The 25,013-nt window shown below is 33.5% G+C and overlaps 1 protein-coding gene across 2 annotated transcripts in view; it reads left to right on the top strand.

Annotated features, from left to right (window-relative positions):
* The window catches only part of GRIA4 (glutamate receptor, ionotropic, AMPA 4), a 673,532-nt gene that overhangs the window by 612,889 nt on the left and 35,630 nt on the right, over positions 1-25,013 (top strand). For both annotated transcript variants that reach the window (XM_010855154.1, XM_010855155.1), the window contains exons 11-13: positions 1,308-1,678; positions 4,041-4,239; positions 10,229-10,476. In XM_010855154.1, the coding sequence (XP_010853456.1) occupies positions 1,308-1,678; positions 4,041-4,239; positions 10,229-10,476 (818 nt within the window). The remainder of the gene's footprint in view (positions 1-1,307; positions 1,679-4,040; positions 4,240-10,228; positions 10,477-25,013) is intronic.

The following is a 25,013-nucleotide window of genomic DNA, read 5'->3' as shown; positions in this document are numbered from 1 at the left end:
GACAGCAAGAGTACATTTCCCACTCTAACCCTCCAGTTGCCTTTGTACCAAGCTGCTGGCCATCATATCAATCCAGGGGCCTAAAGATATATAGAGTGAATATAAAAGTGGCATAAGAACATATATGTCTGTGTTTCAGATTCCATTTTAGTACCAAATATTTTCCTTCTAAAATAAATAATCAAAAAAACTTTTCTCATTTGTAGATCATGTAACAATTTACAGTTTTTTCACCATACTTCATTTCATTTGATTTTAGTGATGGCATGATTTAACAGAAATACAATCTCAAATTGCAGAGCTGCTATGATGTGTAAAACTAATTTGAGTCTCAGTCTCAACCATCTGTAAAACAATGATAAGCATAACATTGTTTATCTGTTTACGGTGGTTAAGTGAGAAGCCATTCAAAACAGTTAAATCCACATAGACATAAAATCTCTCAGTAACTTTTCAGTTAATGTTTTATTGTTTTATTCAGATTTGTTTAATAATCACAATAATGTAATGAGGTAAACATTAAGAAAATATCTTAATTTTGGAGATATGGAAACTGGTTCAGAAAAGTTACTCAGAATCACAACATAAAAATGGAAGCTTGTATCTTATTAATAAAATTTATAAGAATTGAATGTACCATTTCCAAAATCTGTTTTAGAAATTGAAAGCAGAAGTCAAAGTATGTAAATAGGAAGAAATAAATGCCAATTTCCAGATTTTTGTTTGTATTCTGAGTTGAAAAATGTTGTCAAACAACAGGTTTATTCTATTTTACAAACACAAGCTTCATGCTAGGTTTTCTCGTAACTGGAAAGGAATAAAAAAGAAAAGGCTATTTGAAATTTGCAATTCATAATTTTAAGGAATGGCCAAGTAATGACTTAGTGACAACATTCCAAATAAAATAGAAAAGACTGCAAAATATCAGCAATTCTAGCTAAGAAATTCATAAATTCAGCCATATGGGAAAACTTTCAAGTGTCCTCCTCTGTACTATGTCAGACCCTTAAAGACTAATGCAGTTATTTGAGTTTAAGCTATTTTTGCTATGCCTACTCTTTCTCTTTTTCTCTCCCTCTTATCTAATTACTAGCACAAATAAAAATATATTTGCAATTAAAGTGACATAATATCTTATGAAAAAAAATCTACTGTTCATCTTTGTCACTGGCCTAATTTATTGTAGGTATTCCCCAAATATGTAGAATAAATACTAACAAGTTAAAATTTGAGTGAATCAATCTGGTAGTAAATGGCTCATGGAATCTATTAACCTACATTTTTTTCATGTGTCTTTTCTTTTATAGAAAGCAGAGATTGCTATTGCCCCTCTGACAATCACTTTGGTCCGAGAGGAGGTCATTGACTTCTCTAAGCCCTTCATGAGTTTGGGCATATCTATTATGATCAAAAAGCCTCAGAAATCTAAACCAGGAGTGTTTTCCTTCTTGGATCCTCTGGCCTATGAGATTTGGATGTGCATAGTCTTTGCCTACATTGGTGTCAGCGTGGTCTTGTTCCTGGTTAGTAGGTTTAGTCCATACGAGTGGCACACAGAAGAGCCGGAAGATGGGAAGGAAGGACCCAGCGACCAGCCTCCCAATGAGTTTGGCATCTTTAACAGCCTCTGGTTTTCCCTGGGTGCTTTTATGCAGCAAGGATGTGACATTTCACCCAGGTTAGTTTCAAAGCCCTTAAGTTCTTCACCAACTCCCTAGTAATTCTAAATATTGTGCATAACTTCTCTCTATATGTTCTTATTCTAGAGGCAGAGCATTACCTAAAACAGAGAAAGACTTTGTACCCCCCAAAATAATCTAAATATACTCATAACCAATTTTTCCAGATTAGCACAAAGTATGGATGCATCATAAAGGTTAATTTCCCACTGGAAAAGGAACATATGGAACCCATCAGAACCCATCAAAAATCATTTAGTATTAATATATCCTATGGTGACTTGACAGGTGGAAACTAAACCTAAATTCTTAAGAAAAGAAATTTATTTTCATGTTATTTCCTTTACAAAATCAAATGTTTTGTCATTATTGTTCATTTTTCAGGATTAGTTTTGAATTCAACTTAAATCCTGTGTAGCTTAATGGAAATATCTGCCATGAAATTACCTAAGACCTAAGTGAATATAGTAGTTCCAGATATACTATTTTCTAAACAATCGTAAACAAGCTAAGCAGTATACAGAGTCAGAAATGTAAATACTATATATGTTTTATCTGTGGAATCACATCTCATGTCAGTTAAGACATAGTTTAGTTAAGTTTGACAAAAATGCAGCTGACCTACTGCTACAAGAAAAATATCAAATTTCTCTGAGAAAAGTAGGTGAAGGCAAGAGAAGCTAAGAATTAAATTTAAATAGTGACATATTGGCATCACATATATGTGTATCATTTTAAGAAATCTTTCTTAAAAAGAGACATTTTAGCAACAATGCACTTTGTATTCCTGATGACCCAGTTCAGTTCAGTTCAGTCGCTCAGTCGTGTCCGACTCTTTGCGACCCCATGAATGGCAGCACGCCAGGCCTCCCTGTCCATCACCAACTCATGGAGTTCACTCAGACTCACATCCATCAAGTCGGTGATGCCATCCAGTCATCTCATCCTCTGTCATCCCCTTCTCCTCCTGCCCCCAATCCCTCCCAGCATCAGAGTCTTTTCCAATGAGTCAACTCTTTGCATGAGGTGGCCAAAGTACTGGAATTTCAGCTTTAGCATCATTCCTTCCAAAGAAATCCCAGGGCTGATCTCCTTCAGAATGGACTGGTTGGATCTTCTTGCAGTCCAAGGGACTCTCAAGAGTCTTCTCCAACAATACAGTTCAAAACCATCAATTCTTCGGCGCTCAGCTTTCTTCACAGTCCAACTCTCACATCCATACATGACTACTGGAACACTATAAATGTGCATAAATTCCAGTATAGGAATTTGAATAAATAATTTTCAATTAATGAAAAGAAATCAAAACAAATCAAGTAATAATTTTATGGTTTTAAAAATCAGGATTAAGTAAATGCTAAGTTAAAACCAATAGGTGCCACTTATATAGTAACATTAAGAAGAGAGCATTTTAAGCTAGAAATGCCATGAAAAATACTAAGAAAATATTTTAAAATAGTTGTCACAGGAATTTTAGGTAGTCCGATGGTCCTATTGGGTGAAATTAATTATGACTATGCTCTGAATTTTTTATTCATTTCATTCTCACTTTTCCTCTGCTCACTCACACATCCTTGATAGCCAGAGAAAGGGTGAGAAAAAACATCTTTTGAGCTCTAGCATCAGTTTTCAGTGCTGTCATACTGCACATTGAAAAGTCACATTCTTTGGTCTCATGCAGGAAGTGGCAAAGAGAACACTTTTATACCCGTGTGGAAAGCACTTTAAGACATATCTCATCCTCCACTCAGATAAGAAATAGAATATTCTTATCCAACAAACAAACAAAATGTTCTCAACTATGGTTCCTTGGAGACCAATCCTAGGTATTTTTCTGGTCAAGCCCTACCTTGGCATATGTCCCATCTCTCCTTGCATACCTCTGACTGAAGGTAAAAACAAGTTCTCTCACAAAAGCATCTAGCATCTTGTATCAAATCTAAGAGCTTACCCGTTGTTAAGATGTATTGCTATTTTATAATAGTGCTGCCAATCAAACTGTGATACTGTGTTTTATCTCATCAAACATAGGCTGCATCCTAATTTCAGAGACACTGAAGTGTAAGAGGGGGGTCAATGAATTTAAGCAAGTGTTCCTCCTCTGGATCTGAAGGAATGGCATTTGGTTCTACATTTCTGCCAAGTAAACAATTAAAAGGAAAAGTATTTTTTAAATGGTATTTATACATTCAATATAGCATGAAAGATATCAAATGATACAGAAATACTAGAATCATTCTTGAGTAGGCTATTCAGAACATAAAATGACACTTGCAATTATTTTTAAACATACACAATGGTATTTCTTTTCTTTATGTTGATTATAGAAAGGAAAATGTACATTATCTTATCCATGTTTAGATCCCTCTCAGGACGAATTGTTGGAGGTGTTTGGTGGTTCTTTACACTCATCATTATATCATCTTATACTGCTAACCTCGCTGCTTTCCTGACGGTTGAGAGAATGGTCTCCCCCATAGAAAGTGCAGAAGATTTGGCCAAACAAACAGAAATTGCCTATGGAACACTGGATTCAGGGTCAACAAAAGAATTCTTCAGAGTAAGTTGAGGGGAAAACAAAAAAGGAAATGTTCATAACTTTGAAAGTTAAGCAATTCTGCAAACAATTATACTATGGGCTCTAGCTATTATAGGCTTTGCAAACACAATGGTAACTGCTATATTTAAACATAGCTATGCTGTATATTTCTACTTGGATTTTAGTCACTTTAAGTTGCAAAAGCCTATTGATTTATTCACATTGCAAGAGGGACCCTCACTAAGGAAAAGTAACAGCAAAAAAGTTAAATAAAGAAACTTTATTTAATAATTCATCCCAAAGATTCCAGATAATGCCATGATGATACTTTATCTGATAAGATTTGGATTTGTCTATGCTTTAGGACTTAGAGCATAAAAATGAAAACAGGGCATAAAAAAAAATACAATAACCTTACTGCATTTGAGTATCAAAGCCTTAATAGCATGTTATAATACTTATATGAGGTTTATTGTTCCATAATGTATTCTGTAACAATGGATTTCAAAGCAATATATTTGCTTTCTCACTAGATAAAGAGAACAATAATTACTAAGTTCTAGCACCCTTGTAAAACATTGTGTGGTATTTCATTTGAGCTGACTTCTCTGCTTTTGCAGATAAAATTGCTCAAACTGATATAATTGCATTTCACATATGGATATGATTCCTTTGGCTTGCCATCAGGATGGCAAGTATTTTGGAGGTTTTTGGTTTTCAGCCCCTAGTGCCACTCTAAGGATGAATTTTTTGATCAGAGAATCTCTTTTACTCTTGTTTTACTTAAATCCAGAAATATAAATTTCATAATATCTGATCAGAGATAAAGGTTCATTTTGTGACTTCAGAACCAAAAAACTAAAAAGTAGTAAGGGTAACATATTCACAGATATTTAGCTAGGTAATAATTGCATCTTATATTAGTATTAAACATCAATTGCTTAGAGACTAGATATTTAACAATTTAGAGGACAAGATATATTTCACTATTTTCCTAAACTATTATGTAAAATTAATGATAGCCCTTTAAAGTAAATTCACTCATATATAGTACTTGGGAAATTATACTTTCATTTTAAACATATACATTTATTGTTTTCTCATTCAGGTTGCAAGTTACTCCTTAAGCCAGGCTTAAGTTTCATGCACTTGAATTTTGATAAGATATTTCTCTTTTTTAAAAAAATTCAATTATAGTATTCTTGTATACTTAAATGCTGATGTAACACTAAATCACTGATGTAAAACTAAATCACTGATGTAACACAGCAAATTATTCTAAAACTGTCCAACCCATCCCTGCACATTGTGTTTTTAAAAAAGAAAAAAACAGACAGTGAACATATTTGTCAACAATTTGGAACATTACAAAGAGATATAAAATTTTAAGTTAATTATAAAGTATTTGTAGATTTTTCTAAAACTATAAATAATAGTCATGACAATATATTTTATTAACCATACACTATGAATAAACTTAATTAGCCAAACTTTTTCAACTTACTAAGTGCATCCCAGTCTCTAAAGCTTAATATAATAGCATACTGCTCTAATACATTTGAGCATAACTTCAAAACCTTGCTAGAAATCTAAAAGATGAAAGTGTTAGTCACTCAGTTGTGTCCAACTCTACAAGCCCAAGGACTATCGCCTTCCAGGCTCCTCTGTCCATGGGGTTTTCCAGGCAAGAATCGTGGAGTGGGTTGTCATTAAAGTTTCACACAAAAGAAAGTAGGTAAAATGTAGTGATTTGTCTAAAAATCAGTATAAATAGTATACACATTTGTTCTATTCATTGCATTTTACTAAAAAATGATGGCTGGTTTTCATGTAAATAAAGCAAATGTTTATAAGTTCATCATTCTGCTTTGAGTGGAAAAGGAGAAAAGAAACATCAGAGGGATTTCCTGAAAATATTTCAAAGCTGACTCTCTGTAAATCTCTTTGTCATCAAGTATATTGAAAATATTATTTCTAATCTTTATAAAATTTTTAAAAACTTCTCAAATTTAAAAAACTAATGAGGTAGATAAGAGAATACATTGATTAAAAATATAGGAATAAAGAAAACTGCTTCCTAGACACAGAGTCTTCCATATAAGTTGTTCAGTCACCATGCCCTATCTCCTTTCTGTCCTACCCAATTCCAATTTTAAAATTGAAAGAGTTTCATAAGTATAGGTATTTATGCTGTAGAAAAGTTGAACCCAAATGGGACAAGAAAATCATTTTCCCTGGAAGCACACTTCCAGGAATTCATAAATTTCAGTTCTCTGATAAAAACCTCATTCATTTCCTACCCTGTGTTCTTCCTCCTCTCTCATACATGATGACCTGGTTTAAATAAACTATTTGTCTGATAGATTGAAGAAATAGACCATGAAAGGTATTTTCGTCCCTATCAAAATGTTTTCTTACAGGAACACAGTAATGGTACATCTGTCAGCTTCACTAAATTGCCTCAGGCAGTTATCTATACTCAGGACTTCAAAAAATGTTGCCGTTGTTCTAGGAAAAGATTTAAGCCAAGGGGAAAATAACATCTGAATTCAACAATTGCCTTGGTTTTGCCCCATTAAGAAACTTGATAAGTCTCTTGTTATGTGCACCTTGTTAAGCATACACATAGAGGCATTTAAGGAGAAGGCAATGGCACCCCACTCCAGTACTCTTGCCTGGAAAACCCCATGGACGGAGGAGCCTGGTAGGCTGCAGTCCATGGGGTCGCGAAGAGTCGGACACGACTGAAAGACTTCACTTTCTCTTTTCACGCTCATGCGTTGGAGAAGGAAATGGCAACCCACTCCAGTGTTCTTGCCTGGAGAATCCCAGGGACGGCGGAGCCTGGTGGGCTGCAGTCCATGGGGTCGCACAGAGTCGAACACGACTGAAGCGACTTAGCAGCAGCAGCAGCAAAGGCATTTAAATAAATTTTGTGTTTGTCACTTAATGACTGGCTTTTGTAAAGGCACTTTTACATTATACCTGATTTGAACACACTGATTTTCATTTCAGTGCAATTATATCCTGTGCCTGTTTGTCATCAGTGAAATTAGATTAGTATCTCAGTTGTTATAATATGATCATAGTGCATTGATGAGCTCTTACTGGAACTTTAGTCTTGCTGCATAAGCTACCAACAGCAGGAAATAATTCACATGATAACAATGTAAATATCAACTACAGTGTATGACATTTTTATATTTATATTAAAAGCAAAAATGGCAAAATACTTAATTTTGAGAAATTAAAAAGAAAGCACATTTTTAAATCTCCAAGAATTATTTTAAATAAAATAGTGTTCTAAATTAAATAGCTTCCCATATATTGTGTTTCATAATAAAGATGAAACTGACATTAATTTTATGATTTTAAAAAATGGTGATATATTACCTTTGCTTATTACCTTGAGCATATTCACTCCCCAAACCTGATCTTTACAATTGAAGATGAAGATATTAAACATGCTATTATCATTACATTTATGAACTTGCTGGGTCTGCAGAAATTTCCTGAGTTTAGCCTGTCTTATCAAATTTATAACGATTACCTTGCCCTCGTTCCTTAACAACACTCTCTTACAGTGACAGGTAAGGCACAACAATATTATTTCCAGTGCTTTACTTCTTGAATTCTCCCACTTCACCTTCTCCACCATGTGGATTTGATTTTTTCTAAACCATGCCCCTTTTAAATCAGAATCAGAATTTTTAAACACTAACATCGTGACACACCATGTAAATTTTTTATAAAGAGTTTCTTTCATCATTCCTAATTTATATTATACTGATACATAAGAACTGTTAAGCATAATTACACTAAAGATTCCTCTTTCTTCAGGATTTTAAAGGAGTTAGTTTCTTTTGCATTTATGGTATATGTAATCAATATGATTTAAACAAATACAGCAGTAATCTTCCTCACATTAATATTATGGGAATGGACTACAATAAAATATCAATAACAAAGGTATTTTATTCCTTTACAAAAATCACTTGCTTTAATTTTCTGTTGCATTTATATTGTAAAATTACTTGCATAATTACCAAGCCCTAAAATCTTTCTTTTTTCCATTTTGCTGTGTTAATTTTGTTTACTTGTTTCTTGTTCCTGTAACGAGATACTGAATAATAAGAAAGTTGGCAAGTAACAAGCATGATTCTTGTATTCTTAAATTTTTTTAAAGAAATTTTGATCAAAATAATACTCAGATTTTATTTCTTCTAGTTTCAATTTAGTATACACAGTGAAGCAAATATATATATATATTACTATATGGCTGATAGATGTTTACCATCAAGTCTCTAAATTAAAATAACCAGAATAGATGTTTAAAGACAAGATTAAGTAATCCAGAGAGTTTATGATTTTCAGAGATTGGAACTCACTATAAAATGGAATAGTTCATTCTCTGGAAGAGAACTTCATTATTAGAGATGAAACGAATGAGGCCAGGCAATATGGCCTCCCTAGTGGATCTTATTAATTCAGATAATCTTCTGCCCTGGAACCACATAGAATCTTTGCAGTTGAAATATAGTTGGCATAGAATGTTCCTAATATGAGGATTTCTGTAGTGAGAAGAAACCTGTCATTACCTGAACACACATACACAAATATATCAGGATCTCTGTATCATGAGATATTTTTAAGTATATAATGTAAAAACATTTCAGATACCTATTTCCTGAAATAAATAATTTCTATTTCCTGAAAATTTTCAAGATATCTATTTCCCATCTGATATTTATCACTATCTGAATGTATATTAACATAAATATCTGGAGTTCGATTTTTTACATATGCGAATATCTTGTGTGGTTTATTGTATAGGTTTATTGATTGCTAAATTCCCATCTTATGAAGCGAAAATTTTGAACACCACTTTTAATCAATCATCTGAGTAATTTGCTTTTGCCCAGAACATGTATTCTTAAGTTTGCTATTCAGGTTCCTTGTCAGTTATTGAATATCTGCTTCTTGTTGGACTCTATCTTCTGGTAACCAAAGTTGGCTTAAATAAGTATACACGATACTCAGAATTTGGCCTCATGCATAGAGTCAAGTTTGGTGGAAATCTCCATTGCTTTTAGTTTTAATTCAGGTGCAAAATTTCCCCACTTTGCTATTGAACAAAAATAACTAAACCAGATAAAAGTCTGTGTGTATCTTTGTATTAACAAACACCAAACAGGATTCAGGCTTTTCTATTTTATTAAACACATCCTTAGGGACATTTGCATTCACTTGGATATATTTTCAAATTAAAAAAAAAGAATGTGTGGATAAAAAAATTTAATATAAATGCAGATACCCACAAAAGGAATTGAATAAATTAAGTACAAAAAGCAGTGTAGATCGAGCCAATAAATAAAAAAAATAAAGTTTCTTTACTGAAGTCAAGGGATTAGAAAAACTAACTTACCAAAATAGAAAGTGGAAAAACAGGAATCATTTCTCTTTAAGTTTAATGTATGTTCTATTTGGACACTTTGTTAGAAAAGGTCTAAAAATGCTTTGGTGGACCTAAAATTTGATTCTTGTTTTATAGATATTTGGTTTACAAACTAGGGCAGATTTCTCCTCCTCCTTTGGTGCTCAACTACTGACTTGATAGGAACTGCATATTTTGTATGTATCTTTTTAGAATGGTTCTCACTAACACTTGGAGACATGGAAAAATATAAAAATAAAACAATATAACAATCCTCCTTGTTTGCTATAATTCAGTACAACTCTCTCTATGGATGTATATATTTTATAAAAACAATAAGTTGTTCTTTAAGCAGTTAACTAGGGTAATTATGACATGAGGTACCTTTTTCATCAAATATCACTTTTAAATATCTTTCATTTCATTGATTTTCTTAATGGTAAAAGGCAGTTTTCTAATTATGACAAATTGGAATTAGGGGGTAATGTAAAAGGCTTTATCCTGATTCCAGTTCAGTCAATATTAACATCTTGTTCCCTTCTTTCCTGTATTTAATTTTATTTTAATTTCCTCCAGAGATCAAAAATAGCAGTGTATGAAAAGATGTGGACCTACATGCGATCAGCAGAGCCATCAGTGTTCACTAGGACTACAGCTGAGGGAGTAGCTCGTGTCCGAAAATCCAAGGGCAAATTTGCCTTTCTCCTGGAGTCCACTATGAATGAATACATTGAGCAGCGAAAGCCATGTGACACAATGAAAGTTGGAGGAAATCTGGATTCAAAAGGCTATGGAGTAGCAACGCCCAAGGGCTCTTCATTAAGGTGGGTGGAATAGTATAACAATATAACATGTGTTGTTATAGTATTCCACCTTCCCTGATGTCCCTGAGAGAATTATTTTGTTTTGTGTGTGAACATGGTATGTTTGTTTGTTTTTCTTTCTCTCCATTTCATATTTTTTGGTCAACAACCAGGTAATTTTTTTTAATTTTAGAATAATTCATCATAATCGACATATATCTTTTAAGGCCATATAAAAACCAAACTGGTTGAACACTAGCTGCTTCCAGTGGGCCTAAAACATGGGTAGCATATGCTTCTATAGCTCATCAACTTTTTTTGGTCACTGAAATCTACATTCTCATTGTGTCAGTAATAATTCTACATTTGTCATTATTTTTTAAAATTATGCCTGCCCACTAGTTTCTATGAAGAAATCAACATCTTCTAGAAAAACACTTTTTTTTTCCATTTCAATGTTTCATTTATTATGACATCATTATATTTTTAGAAAATCCTGATGTTGTACTGATGCTAACTTTGCAAATCACATTTCTTTAAAAATGCAGGAGGGGAAACTGGGCTCTGATTTTATGGTGCTTACTCAAGTCACACTCTCACCTGTTGCAAAGGGAGTGTGGCATAAGTAAGATCTGTAAAATTAGACCCAATAACAATGCAAAATTGTTAACACATAGACCCCTAAAATATGACTTATGACTAAAGCACCACACATGTGGTTAATAGCCCACAAGTGTTAAAAGTGGCACTTTAATTCTTAAGGAAATGTTGGTAAAACCTGCCCTTTTTACCCTTTTGGTCCTGGACATAGAAAATCCACATGTTTATGTCCAGGAGGCAGTGTTTCCTATTTTCCTTAAGTAATAAAGGCTGCTTTTTGGTTACTGGGGCTAGAATAAAGCCAGGGTCAAAAGTGACAACTGACAAATTACTCTGGTCTCAGTGCTGTTTAGGAGAGATTCATACAAAGCACAGATTCAAGAGGAAATCAGAATCTTTGCTAAAGGAATTAACCAAGAACCTGATCTTGAGAAATGATGTTTCTGGTAAGCCTTGGAAAATTAAGGTAATAAGACCTGTACTATTGCCTAGTTAAGAGTGAAAACGATATAATAATATATGATTGGTTTCCAAGGGGCAACTGCAGAGTGCTTTGGGTGTCTGTATTGGATGGTGGAGGAGTTGAGACAAATATAAGAAACAAATACTAGTACTGAAAAGTTGTGTTAAACCAATATTTTGTGCTTGTAAACAACACTGTAACAATTAGAGAGTGGTTTCATGTTATGTTCAAAAGGGATGGTTTTTAAAGAGATAGAAAAAAGTTAGCCAGTAAAGACAAATTTGAGGGTAAACTTTGGCAATTCTGAAGTCAGGTTGATTTAAACATACTTCCCATGTGAAACTGGAGAATTGTGCAAGGGGGAAGTCCAACATAAATTATCCATGGGAATCCTCTAACTATAACAGAGGAATCTGTAGTTCTTAAATAATGCTGGGCAAAGTATAGATCAATAAAGAATTGTGAAATATCAAAATAAATAAATCAATTATCCATGATAAAATTCTACCCCAAAACATGTTAGCTATTCAGAATCAGGCATCAGGGTATTTGGTCTTTAAAGGGTTTATTTTGTTTAATGAAATATAAGAAAGATGTAATCTCAGTGAGGCCATGTGGCAAATACATCTCCATCAAAATAGTAACTACAAGAGTACAAAGTATAAATTATTTTTAAAAAACCCAAAAGGAGACAGCTATGGTGGTTGATATGTAGATCACTGTTCAGACTATTGATTGCATTCACTGGATGTAGCATTTGCTCTTAGTTAATTCTCTGTGGATGTGGCTGCCTTGTCCTCTGTCTTGTGTCTACTGATAAAGGCAAGTTCCAGGGACTGAATTTGGCCTGCAGATACTGGGGCGCCGGACTCCCATTGATAGCAACAGTGTTCCCGTCTTAAATGTGCCACTTTGTCAAATCCACACTACAGGGATTGTTTGGGGGGAAGCTGAAGGACTTCATCTGTCTAGAACTGTATAATAATCAGCTCTGGCCTCCCCCTGCTTTTCCTGTCTTTCCCTGGATCTTGTTAATGAGGCAGTTGTTAAACTCAGCTTCCTGGGTGAAGAGTTGTTTATGCGCTTTGCTTTACACATGCCACAATTTCCTGAGCAAGCTGGCCCCTGCAAGACAAAAACAGTCATTTTGTCCTGCCTTTGAGAATACTGGAAGGGCACTGAGGGCTAACCAGCATTCACCTTACCCACACCTCTTCACTCCTTCACACTTAGCCCTGCTGAGTAGGAGGCTCATTAAGCTTAAATTCTTGTTCTTATTCAACCAGTAACCTTCTGCTTCAAAACAGGGAAACTAACGTAGAGAAGAATGTAGAGATGGACTAATAGGCAGCTTCTGTATAAAAAAGAAAATGCAAAAGAATCACAGTCCTTAGAGCAAAATCCAGAGGGTATACCTGCATCAAAGTATCTTTGAAAGCTTTCTTCCTTATTTGTTCAGTTAAGACTAAGTCTATTTTCCTGTAAGATCTTTTTTAACCGGATTTTTGGGTTAATAGTTTTGGATACAGTGAGACTGGTCTATTTCATTGTCATTAATTATGGCTTTCTTTCAAATGCTGCTGTTTTGATTCATGGGCAACATGAGACTTTAAGAAAAGGAAAAAATCTTCCTTCTATATAAGTATACATAGTAAAGTTGTATACTTTACTATCAAAATAGTACTTTCTTTTGTATACTATCTATATTACACTACTTTCTATACTTTTAACTTTGCCATGCAATAAGTAAACTGCTAAAGATTCCTTAGAGTGAATCATAATTTAGTTAATACAGATTTGTTGGCTATTACATGGTTTTTAAATGAGGAATACCCTTTTTAAAGATATTCATGGTATCTAGAATCTTCAAGTACCTCTAGGGGACCTAGAAGTAGATCATATCTTCAGAATTCTCCTGGCCTTTGTAAGAATGTGTATACTTGACCTTAATATTTGAAGTCAAGTTAAAGAACTAGTCTTCTGGGAATTCCCTGGAGGTCTGGTGGTTAGGACTTGTTGCTTTCATTGCCCTGGACCCGTGTTCAGACCTTGTCCAGGGAACTAAGTACTATCCTGCAAGCCACATAGTGCAACTAAAAATAAAATTTAAAAAGGAAAAAACTAATTTCCTCTACTTTTATTATTCAATACTTATAATCCCCATTCACAGGTTACCTTCTCTAAAGCTACGCAGTATTTGTGGAACTGTTGTTAGTATAAACTAATGATCTGTCAAAAAAAGGGTCTTCCAAGAGAAAGCAGCCCCAAAAGAACTTCAGAACTTCATCAGTGTTTGAAATCTGGAGGGAAAAGAGGTCCAATTGGACTTGGGAGCTGATCCTTTAAAACCAAGCACATCATGCTTAGTTTGAAAGAAGCCAGCTTAGAACCCCCACAGTAATAGCGTGGCAGGAGGGGACGAAGTACTAAGAATGGGAAAAGCAGGGCACATCTTCATTGACTTTTTATTTGAGTGTTTAACACAATCATTGCCCTCATCAGACACTCGGCTCAATTCTAAATCTGTGTCAGAGTAGATAGAGTTCTCTGTATGCCAAATTATGTTTCTTCCACTTTGGAGTATTTTTTAGAGCAGATGTATTCAATTTAACATTTAACTTCATGTGTGAAAAGTATATTATCTGTAAACAACCACTTTCCTATGTAAAATTTGTGGGACATATTTAATCATCAGTTCAGGAGTTCTTAGAAAGTTTAGAAAGGAGGAGTTTCTTCAAATTGTAAGAATAAAATTGTAGTCTATTTTTGGTGTTAGTAACAAGTCAATTTTTAGCACTTAAGGTAGACACTAGTAAAACTTAAAAGTGCAGAAATTTAAAGCTGAGTACTTATTAGTACTCGGCCTCAAGTACTTTTAATTTGTTTTCTGGAAATGAATTACAGAAGATTAGTACACAGTTTTGTGTTTTTTTTTTTAACTATTATGGGCAAAAAGAGAAATTCTCATTTATAAATATCCTTCATTTCATTTGGTGTCATATTAAAAATGCTACAGATAACATATATTAAAAAATGCTACAGATAACTGACATATTTAAAAATCTTACACAAAAACTTAGTTCTTGTGATCTCTTTACGTTTCGGAACTTAGTCTGATAGCCTAGCCTAGGGATTAGAAAAATGCACTCATACAGACATCAATAGCACCTCTCAGCATACAAACACATGCAATTCCCCGTGGCTGTGATATGCTTAAGCGCTTACCCTATTTGCTGTTAGAGATGTGGAAACATCAAGTATTTCACATTCACATGGTAAAGGTATCAGTGTTAAATGTGTCCCAGGGGGAAATGCTCCTCTTTACCATTCATACATTCCATCATTCTCTTGCTTGATATTGAGTACAGTAGGAAACATAAAACTTTCCACTGCCATTTAAAATTTTAGGTTTTTCATTTAACTCTTTCCTACAATTAAAAGATGATTAAAATTACAACTTCCCACGCAAAGGAAAAAAATCTTGCATTTTTCTACATTTCTTTAAAATTCATCAAATATTAACGTTTTTCATTTTTCCCACTTATTAAAAAAATGCTAATATGATTTGCCTTCATTCATTTGCCAATTTATTCAACAAATGGTTGTTGAGTTCCAACTGAGAATTTACCAAATAGATTTCAAGTTGTTCTCTCTAGGGATGTTTTGTGGCTAGCTAGGTAACACCATTTAACCGCTTCTAAATTCAATATTCAGCTGTTTCTAAATCCAATATTCAGCTCTCCATTACATTTAGAAGCTATATTTTAGTAACTTGCCTGAGAAAAGTGAATAATATGTGGCTGTTTTAGTTTATACTACTTCATAGAGGATTAAATTTAACAAGATAAAATTGATAAAAAAGAAGGTAAACCTTCACAAACTGATTTAACAAGAGATCTAAGACTAAATCTCCATTTTGACAGTGCAGTGAAAAGCCAGAATTCCACACTGCTGTTCTTTCATCCCACACTACTATCTTGTAAACAAATACTCTTAAGTATAAAGAATTCCCCCAAAGAATATCTATATCCTATAAATTCAGGTTAATTCACAACTAATGTGAGTGCAGAATCTATAACCTTGAGTTACACATGGCATATATATTTAGGAAACATAAAGTTGTCTCTAAGACCAAAGTTCATAATCTGATATGTATAAATATGCTGTAGATGTGTTTCCTCTTGGTATATGTCTAATAGCTGAACAAGTTCCATATTATGTCACTCATCTTTATGGAACATCTCACTACAAGAATTGGTTTCTAGAATTGCAGTATTAGTGTTCAGGTTATAAAGGGGACACAGAGAAGCAAGAAAGCAAGTGAACAATGGGTCTGTTCAGCTAAGATAATATCAGCTGAGTTTGTTTGGACTGGTTTGTTATTCATATGTAAGAGAAGGAAGATAAAATATTTTGACAGTCATTTGAAATGAACTGGAAAATTGTAAAGACTATAGTTTATAATTATATTCTGTTTTAAGTAGAAATAAGAAACTGTAACCTGTTTATTTTATAAATGTTTATTTCTCCCCAAAACTCAGTCCTATAACTTTTGTTTTCAAAATGATATAACATACATTTGAGATAGCTTTGCTACAAGCATAATATCATATGCACCTGGCAACACCTGACTAGAAAGTCACCATTCAACTCTCCAAAATACCTCACCTGGCCTCAAACCTTCTCATAAATGACAGTATATTGACTCCAAGAACATTTTATAAATAATAATTATACAAACAGAAGTTAGAAATACTATGAATACATTGTCTATCCTCCATTAATACCACAAACGGCTTTTTCATGATTGCTGCTGCTGCTACTAAGTCACTTCAGTCGTGTTTGACTCTGTGCGACCCCATAGACGGCAGCCCACCAGGCTCCCCCATCCCTGGGATTCTCCAGGCAAGAACACTGGAGTGGGTTGCCATTTCCTTCTCCAGTGCATGAAAGTGAAAAGTGAAAGTGAAGTCGCTCAGTCGTGTCCGACTCTTAGCGACCCCATGGACTGCAGCCTACCAGGCTCCTCCATTCATGGGATTTTCCAGGCAAGAGTACTGGAGTGGGTTGCCACTGCCTTCTCCTTTCATGATTAAAAGTAGTTTATTTTAAATGAATAGGTACCATACTTTCTGAAAACCTAAAATATTGTTAGGACTCATTTAAAGAATGAAATACACTTTTAAAAACTTTGTAAAGCCATTTCAACACGTTTCTTTACCGTCACACGACTCAACAATGAAAAAACATTAAAGGCATAAAAATATTCTTAGCATTAAATTGTGCCTTTCAAAGTATACTATGCCAAAATGTGCAAGAAATCTATTGTTTGAAACTCTACTGACCAAAATCATGACATCATATTGAAATAACCATGGTTTTATTTATATTGCTTTTTCTCTATGATTCTCAATGAAGAAAATGCACAAGTACTTTTTTTACAGAAATGGTAAAAATTCAATGTTTTCTCTAAGCATTAATTCTCTGGGAGTTTGCCAAAATAAAAATCAAACTGGAGTCAATCAAACAAGTGTAACACAAGCAACTCACTTTCAAAAGCGATATGAGTAAATGGATCCCTCTCCATTGTTGCTTTACTATGCAAGTTTATATAAAAACTGTCAAGAACTATCTGCAAGGCCTCTGCTATTATAGAAGCCTAGTCATTTCATATTTGGAGCTGAGAGATATACAACTTCTGAACATCCTTTTTGATAGAGTAACAGGCTAGAATACTATTAGTAAATAAGAGAAGATATCACCAGATCCCCAGTCCCTAGTCTCCTCTCTTTTTAGGCACTTGTAACTAGGACCACAGAAAAAGTATTATCAAAAAGTCATTGCTACTGACTTAGCATGAAAAGCAAATGCTTTTTTAAAACCATGAGAAATAGAAAACTTAAAATTAAACCAGTATCGAAAACCCTAAATCAATACACTAACCTTTGGCTTATGTTTGAGGCTAGGCTAGCCAGAAGTAAATAGGATCCCAAAAAAATGGACCTGATTGTCTTCCAGAGTAAATATGAAGGGCATAGACTAAAAACAAACAAAAGAAAAGAATTACTTTCTATGAAATGATAAAGTAATGATAATATAAGGCAAAGAATCAGATGTTAGTCTATCATTTAATATTTTTAATTTGTTCACTTTTAAGACATAATGTTTGAATTTAGCTTAATGTATAACTATAAAAATTACTGGGCAGGCTATTTCAGAAATGAAATAATATTAGTAAAAATACAGCATTATAGCTTTCAAACCATATATATATATATATATTTACCTGCTCCTTTTAACCCTCTTATGATGTCATTTTATTATAAAGGAAGATGTAAATTAGAGATGTTAAGTGACTTGCCCACAGTCCCACACAGCTGAGATTGGAAATGAGATCTTCTGACTCTCTCCAGTGCTCTTAAGGGAAAGGAACAACAACAACAACAACAACAACAAAAAAAAAAACCTCTTTACTATAACTATAGTTTACATTGAAAGGTTATTAAATAGATTCTATGATTATTCTATGTTGTAGTTTCATTAATATTGATAATTTCAAGGTATATTGAAAATACCCATGTAAGAGCTCAAGAAATTATATTTAATTCATATTATAAACTAAAGAAACTCTGCTAAGTTAACCAAACTAGACAGAGGTAGGTTTCAGGTCAACACAAAGAAAGATTTTACAACAATTAAAATTGGTTCAAATAATGAGGGGAAATGGGCTATGTTTCCCAAATTGTTCAAATAGAAGAGATTCTCACATCTCAGAGAGTACAGAAAGTGACATCTAAATTCCTGTCTCATTTTGAGAGTCTGAGATTCTGGGTCATGTCCTGAACTGTCTTTAGGAAAACAACCAAAAAATTTCTGTTATACCTCTTTGAAGCGGTGGACACTTAATAACACGAGGGCGAAATTCATTCCCAGAATTTCAATAGAAGCTCATTAGGCTTTGGGATTAAGTAATTCACTAATTAAGTAAATAGCTGCTTTTATCATAGTCTGTCTACAATGTGAAATGGAAAAGTATTTAAGGAAACCACTTCTCTGAGAGAACCAGAGAGACACAGTTCTTGTATAATTATAGAGTTTTAAAATTAAATACTGACATCAAATTTGGGGCAATATGCAAATCTGACAAAATCCTTTGAATTATATGAGTGGTAGTAAAACAGCTAAAGTGAAGCACATGTATGTAGAAGGACTTTCTTTGTTTTTTAAGAATGAAACATATTTTTCCATATCTAGATATGATTTAAAAAATTGATCTATATAATATAGTATCCTGTATTGTTTCAGTATGTAATACTTGAGAGTTTTGATTTTTAAGGGCACCATAATATCCCCAAACAGCTTTATTACTATTTAATTTCTTTTCCATTTTTTTTCCTTCATCATAAATAGCCATCAGTTAATGCCCTGAAGCAGGAAGACTGCACAGCCATTGTGATTGTAACCAAGCCTGGCAGTGTACCTACAGTTTTTCTTTTTCATAGATTCTCAGATTATTTGGAATATAAAGGTATTTCTGTCAAAACTCTGTCATATAAGTGGTCTCCATGGACGAAGTAGGTGTTTCGTAAAATATACTCTTTTTTTTATATTTATAGCATATATTTATGATTTCTGAATGTATCTTTTTCAAAAAAAAAGGAAAGTATTTCTGTATATTTTCTTTAGAATTTATAGAACATAATGGATAAAGACAGGTTTGTCAAAAGAGCCATTCTTAGAATATTCATTAAAGAGATGACGCTAAAGTTTCTAAGGATGAGAAAAATGCGCATATTTGTAGTTGGAGGAGTTTTATTGTGCCATAGAAATATTATGGAACTTTAAAGTGATTAAAGATCATAGGGTGAATCTCATGCTAAATAAGTGGTAATAGTAATAGATGTATAATACAGAATCTTCCATACAGTGTTTTTTCCCTGCATATATTCATAATAGCCATTTGAGTAACAGCTACAACATCCTTCATTTTGATATTTCTGGAATATATTGTGACAACCTGAGCTTCCAAAAGTACATCCATTTTCTCACTTGATGTCATTTTACTTGATAAAGAATTTTAATAAGTTACCCAAAGTTAAATAACAATAGCACATGATCTTGTATGGGTTCAGGCTCATTCTTGGTCTCCACTTTCCTCCATGTCTCACAGAATTTAATTAACTGTCTGGTATTTGATTTTTTTATGGGAGCCAGTCACTATCCCTGAAATGATGTCAAGGGGTATCCAGGAATTGGCTCTAAGATCAATTAATTAGACAGTGGTCTCTGAAGAGATGAAGTCATTCAAGTAAGAAAAAAATATATCATGTGTAACTGACTTACTTTATTGTACAGCAAAAACTCCAATTTTAAAAAAGACCATATCAGAGACCATATAAATGAAAATTAAAAAATAATATCTATTACATATCAAGCATACATATATGAACATATTTTTTGGTATCTTCATCTGGACAGATGATGTTGTTGAAATTCAAGTCAAATAACTGAGAAATGACAGAACTGGAATAGAAGCCCATTGTTGTATAATTACCAAATCCATGCTCATTTCACTATGCTATCTTGTTTCTCTCCAAAGAAGCCAAGAGTCCTAGTTAGATAGACACGTTAAGAAAAAAAAAAATCCCATATTTATCTTACCTCCGATTCCCTGTTTTGAAAAATTAAATCACATAATTTACAATCATATTCATCTCCCAGACTTTTTCTTAGTCTTCCAATCTAATGACCTATTAAGGGTGTTTTTTTTTTTTTTCACTTTTACAATAATTCTAGTTCATATCAGATTTAGTACTGCTCCAAACATGATGTTGCCTCTAGCACTATCATTATACCCTCAAAAGACATGAACATCAGGGAAATGGGTTGAAACATCACAGCATGCCTCTCCCTACCTGGGGAACTCTAGATACTCTCATGGTACACCCTACATAATTCACTCCAGCTGATGAAAATTAACAAGTCAATGCTCTTCCATAAATCACTTTGCTCTAAATCAGTATTCAGTTTATTGGAGCTCTAATAAAGTAGACTAAAGAGCAGACAATTTTGTCCCCCTTACAAAGCTAATGTTGGTTTAATCCTTAAATGGATCTTAAGTTCAATTCAGTGAATGCTCCAGTATATCAGACAGTTGGTAGTGTCTTGTGAGACATGAGAAAAGGATCCGCCAGAACTGAACTTGACTTTAATACAAGACCATGTTCTATTATTGTTTAACTTTGGGTATTTCTCCCCTAGGAGGAGGACAGAGGAGAACTAACCAGCTCCAGGACTAAGGTAAGAGGGGAGTTTTCTTTCAAAAGAATGGGTTCCATTTATTTGAAGGAAACCCCTCCCCCACCTATTTTTAATCCTATTTTCTTTATACATTTATATTTTTTTAACTTAACAGGATTAAGAAACCAGCTTGCCACCTGTGCATAATAGTTATTTGAATACCCACATACAAATGTAATAGCAGAATAAAAAACCTTCACACGTCTTATCAGTTATATGCTAAGGTTTTTTTATCATCATTAAACATCAGTGCCAGTCTTCTATTAAGGATTAGATTCTTATATAGGTCTTAGGAAATTGTCATCAGTTTGGAATTTTATTACATGTAAAATATGGATGGTAACTGACAATCAAACTATAATGGATAATAAGGTTACAAAAATTTTGGTAAAATCCAAAGTGTTTCTATAGAAAATATATCATTATTAAGAAATTTTTTACTTTAAATAAGCAGCTGATGTAATTTAAATGATATGTAATTGTAAATATGGTCAGGTTAGACTTGGTGTGAAGTAATATATATTAGTGAAATTTTAAGGTACCTTTTGAAAGCTGTGGTTAGAAAAATCTAAGAGGAAAGGGAGGTAATATTGTTTCAACCAGTATTTCTCCATGCTTATAGAAGCGCTTACCAGGCCTCTTTCATTGCTATTAATGGTTTCCAGTGTTACTTCTCATGTTTTATGTTGTTATCCATAAACATAACATCAGTATTTCCCGAATTTAATACCCTATTTCAAATTGGTCCCTCCATAGGGGAGAAGTGCAAAGTGAGAAACAAGTGAAAGCCAAAGTGAGAATTTATAAAAACATCCAGAATTTGAGATATTTGAAGTCTTATGGATTATGGAGGGATCAGCTCCCAGATTCTATCCAGTAATATTTTTTTGTTATTGTTACTCTCAAGAAGGCTAGATCTTACATGACTCAAACAGATTTTAAGAAAGCTCTAGGATCGTATAACTAAGACACTTGTGGATAAAGAAGGAAATTTTAGGGAAAAAAAAAGACATGTGCAGAAAGAATGAGAATTCAAGCAGTGAGTTGCTAGTAAATAATCATCTTTCAGAAGCAGTTTTTTCTTTGTTACAGATATGTTTAGAATCTTGACATCAGCTTAAAATTGGATTTGGGGGGTTTTAGTGAAAGAAAGTCATTTCAGAAGGATATATTATTATTAGAGATTGTTGCCTTCTGAGCAGGAACCATACTAGTCGTGTAACTAGGAATGTACATGAGAGGACACATACAAACTAGAAATTTGATTTTATACCATTTATGTAGATTACTGATATTGCCTTGTCGTGCTAAGTCACTTCAGTCATGTATGACTCTCTCAATACCATGGACTGTAGCCCACCAGGCTCCTCTGTCCATGGAATTCTCCAGGCAAGAATATTGGAATGGGTTGCCATGCCCTCCTCCAGGGAGCCTTCCTGACCCAGGAGATCGAACCCAAGTCTCCTGTGGCACACACATTATAGGCAGATTCTTTACCACTGAGCCACTGGAGAAGCCCAATGATGTTGCAATGGTCATCAAATCCAGAAACCTAATTACTGAACTTTTAGCAGATAAAGCATTTTGTCAAATAGAACTTAACTTTGGCTTTCTCACTCACTGACTCTCTTAGTGAAAAGTATAGGCTATATTTAAGGTACATTATTTATTCCTAATGTATTTATTCCTGAATTTTATCATGCCAGATACATGGATTGCTTAAGCAAAAAAAAAGAAAAAAAAGTCAAAATATTTTTAGTGAAATATTGATGTGTTAGAATTTGACACCCACACAGACATTAGTTATGTCAGGTAGATCTGTTATATACTTTGAATTCTTATAAAATATATCATGATAATCTCATTCTAAGAAAGAATTGGTGGTTCTTCAGTGATTTCTAGTTCTTTTGGATAACCTGAAATTGAGATAAAACATCATATTTTTCTTTTTTTAGTTTCTCAGTAAAATGAAAGTACTGGTCTCATGTTACCTGCATTCAATTTATTAAATATATTAAGACTAGATGGTGAAAGTGCCCAAACTGGTAATTTAAAAAATATCCAACCCCTGAGCTAATAGCTAAAAGACTGTGTGATATTGTTCTAGTATTAACATCAATAGGAGCAAAGGTGAGACTATTTTAATAATTTAAACTTTCTTCCTATTTAAATTTTAATAAAAATAAATGAGAGAATATGTTTCTGTTTTGAAATATGATTGTATGTCCTGTCGCTCTCAAAGATAAGAGGTTTGTATTTCACTTAGGATGGCATAAGCTTGTAATATTCACAGACAAATGTATTTAGAAATCCAAGTCTTCAGTTCTTTCCAGAGAATAATGGAAAAGCCACATGTTCTCCTAGTTATGAGCCTTCTTTGAATGGCAAATTCAGATAGCTTCTTTTCAAGACCCTATTTTTACCAAACAATTTCCTTTTTCTGTTTTTGCTATTCTCCCACCTAACCAAAATCTGAGTCAAAACTTAAAGATAGATGAAACAAGATCACTTAAAAGATACTTTAAACTATATATTTTAAGTTATATTTAAAGGCTGTGCATGCATGCTCTGTCACTTCAGTCATGTCAAACTCTTTGTGACCCTATGGACTGTCAATTGCCTGGCACCTCTGTCCATGGGATTCTCCAGGCAAGAATACTTGAGCAGGTTGCCATGCCTTCCTTCAGGGGATCTTTCTGACCCAGGAATCAAACCAACAACTCATGTCTCCTATATTGGCTGGCCATTCTTTACCACTAGAACCACCTAGGAAGCTAGTCTATTACTAAAAAACAGAAACCTGAAATGAAAGAGAAAAATTAAAACTTTAATATTTTCTTTCAAGAACTTGATAAGAAATTTAAAGTATTTGTATATAAAGATTAAGTAGATGTATTTAGTGAATTAAATACATATTTATATGTACAACAAAATAAATCTTAATCAAGTTAAACCAAATACAGTTGACATTTAAAATCTGTTTATGATAAATTAAATTTTTAATTTCTGAAATATGCTGAATTATATTGTTCTAATTAGAAAAAATATCTTTAAAGGCAGTATGTTTTATTTGCTACACTAAAATAGATTAGAACTGAACTATAGAAATACTAGTATCTGTGATTTTTATTTTTGACTTTCATTGAAAGTGTCAGATTTCCCTTGATATTCACAAACAAACATATTTGATTTTATCTTTTAGTATTCTTTCTTTGGCTACACAAACTGAACTGGGGATCCCTTTATTTTAACTATCTAGAATATGGAATATTTTCTTAGATTATTTTGTTTATACAGTGGACAAAAGTTCTAGAGTCAGTAATTTCATATGTTCCTCTTGCCAATATTTAACAGACAGTTTTGAAGCCTTTTGCTTTCTTTTATTTTGTTTTAAAACATTCTTCATATCAGGTCTTCTCAAAATTTATCAGGTTCCATGGTTGAAAGATTCTCTTTCATCGTATAACACACTATGCTTTCATTTGAATGGTTGCTTGAAAACTACCACCTTAAGTCAACTCATTGAGATATCATCCTACATTTAGTTATTGCCTGCTTACTCTATTTCTTGCCCTGCACTGGGACTGAAAATGTTATAAAGTATCACAAGACACAGCTATTGCTTTCCAAGGAGAAAAAAATGTACAGCTAACATTGTAATGAAATGTTAGAGCAAATTTGAGTGTGCTACATAATATATAGATAATTTAAAGAAGCAGGAGGTAATTAGAATATCTGGGAAAGATCTGATAAAATAGGTTCAGATGTACCAGTTGAATGAATAAGTCAGTGAGTGATTACTGGAAAATTATAAGAAATTTAGAAAAGCTAAGAAAGAAAAAGAATTCCTGGTGAACTTTCTATCATGAGACTGGAATTCATTCTGAATAAAATATATTTGAGACTATAAGAAAATAAGACTGGCTAGAGGAAGAGAAGTTCTGTTTGGTGAACTAGTGCTTAAGAGGCTGGGATTCTGTGTTAGAGATACCCAGGTTCCATTTCCATTTGCCATTTACTAGCCATGTGGAAGGCAATGGCACCCCACTCCACTACTCTTGCCTGGAAAATCCCATGGACGGAAGAGCTTGGTAGGCTGCAGTCCATGGGGTCGCTTAGAGTCGGACATGACTGAGCGACTTCACTTTCACTTTTCACTTTCATGCACTGGAGAAGGAAATGGCAACCCACTCCA

Source organism: Bison bison, unplaced genomic scaffold (assembly GCF_000754665.1).
Source record: "Bison bison bison isolate TAMUID 2011002044 unplaced genomic scaffold, Bison_UMD1.0 scf7180017864355, whole genome shotgun sequence".
NCBI classification, from domain to species: Eukaryota; Metazoa; Chordata; class Mammalia; order Artiodactyla; family Bovidae; genus Bison; species Bison bison.
Note: the sequence above shows the minus strand (reverse complement) of the source record. Positions and strands in the feature narration are given on the sequence as shown.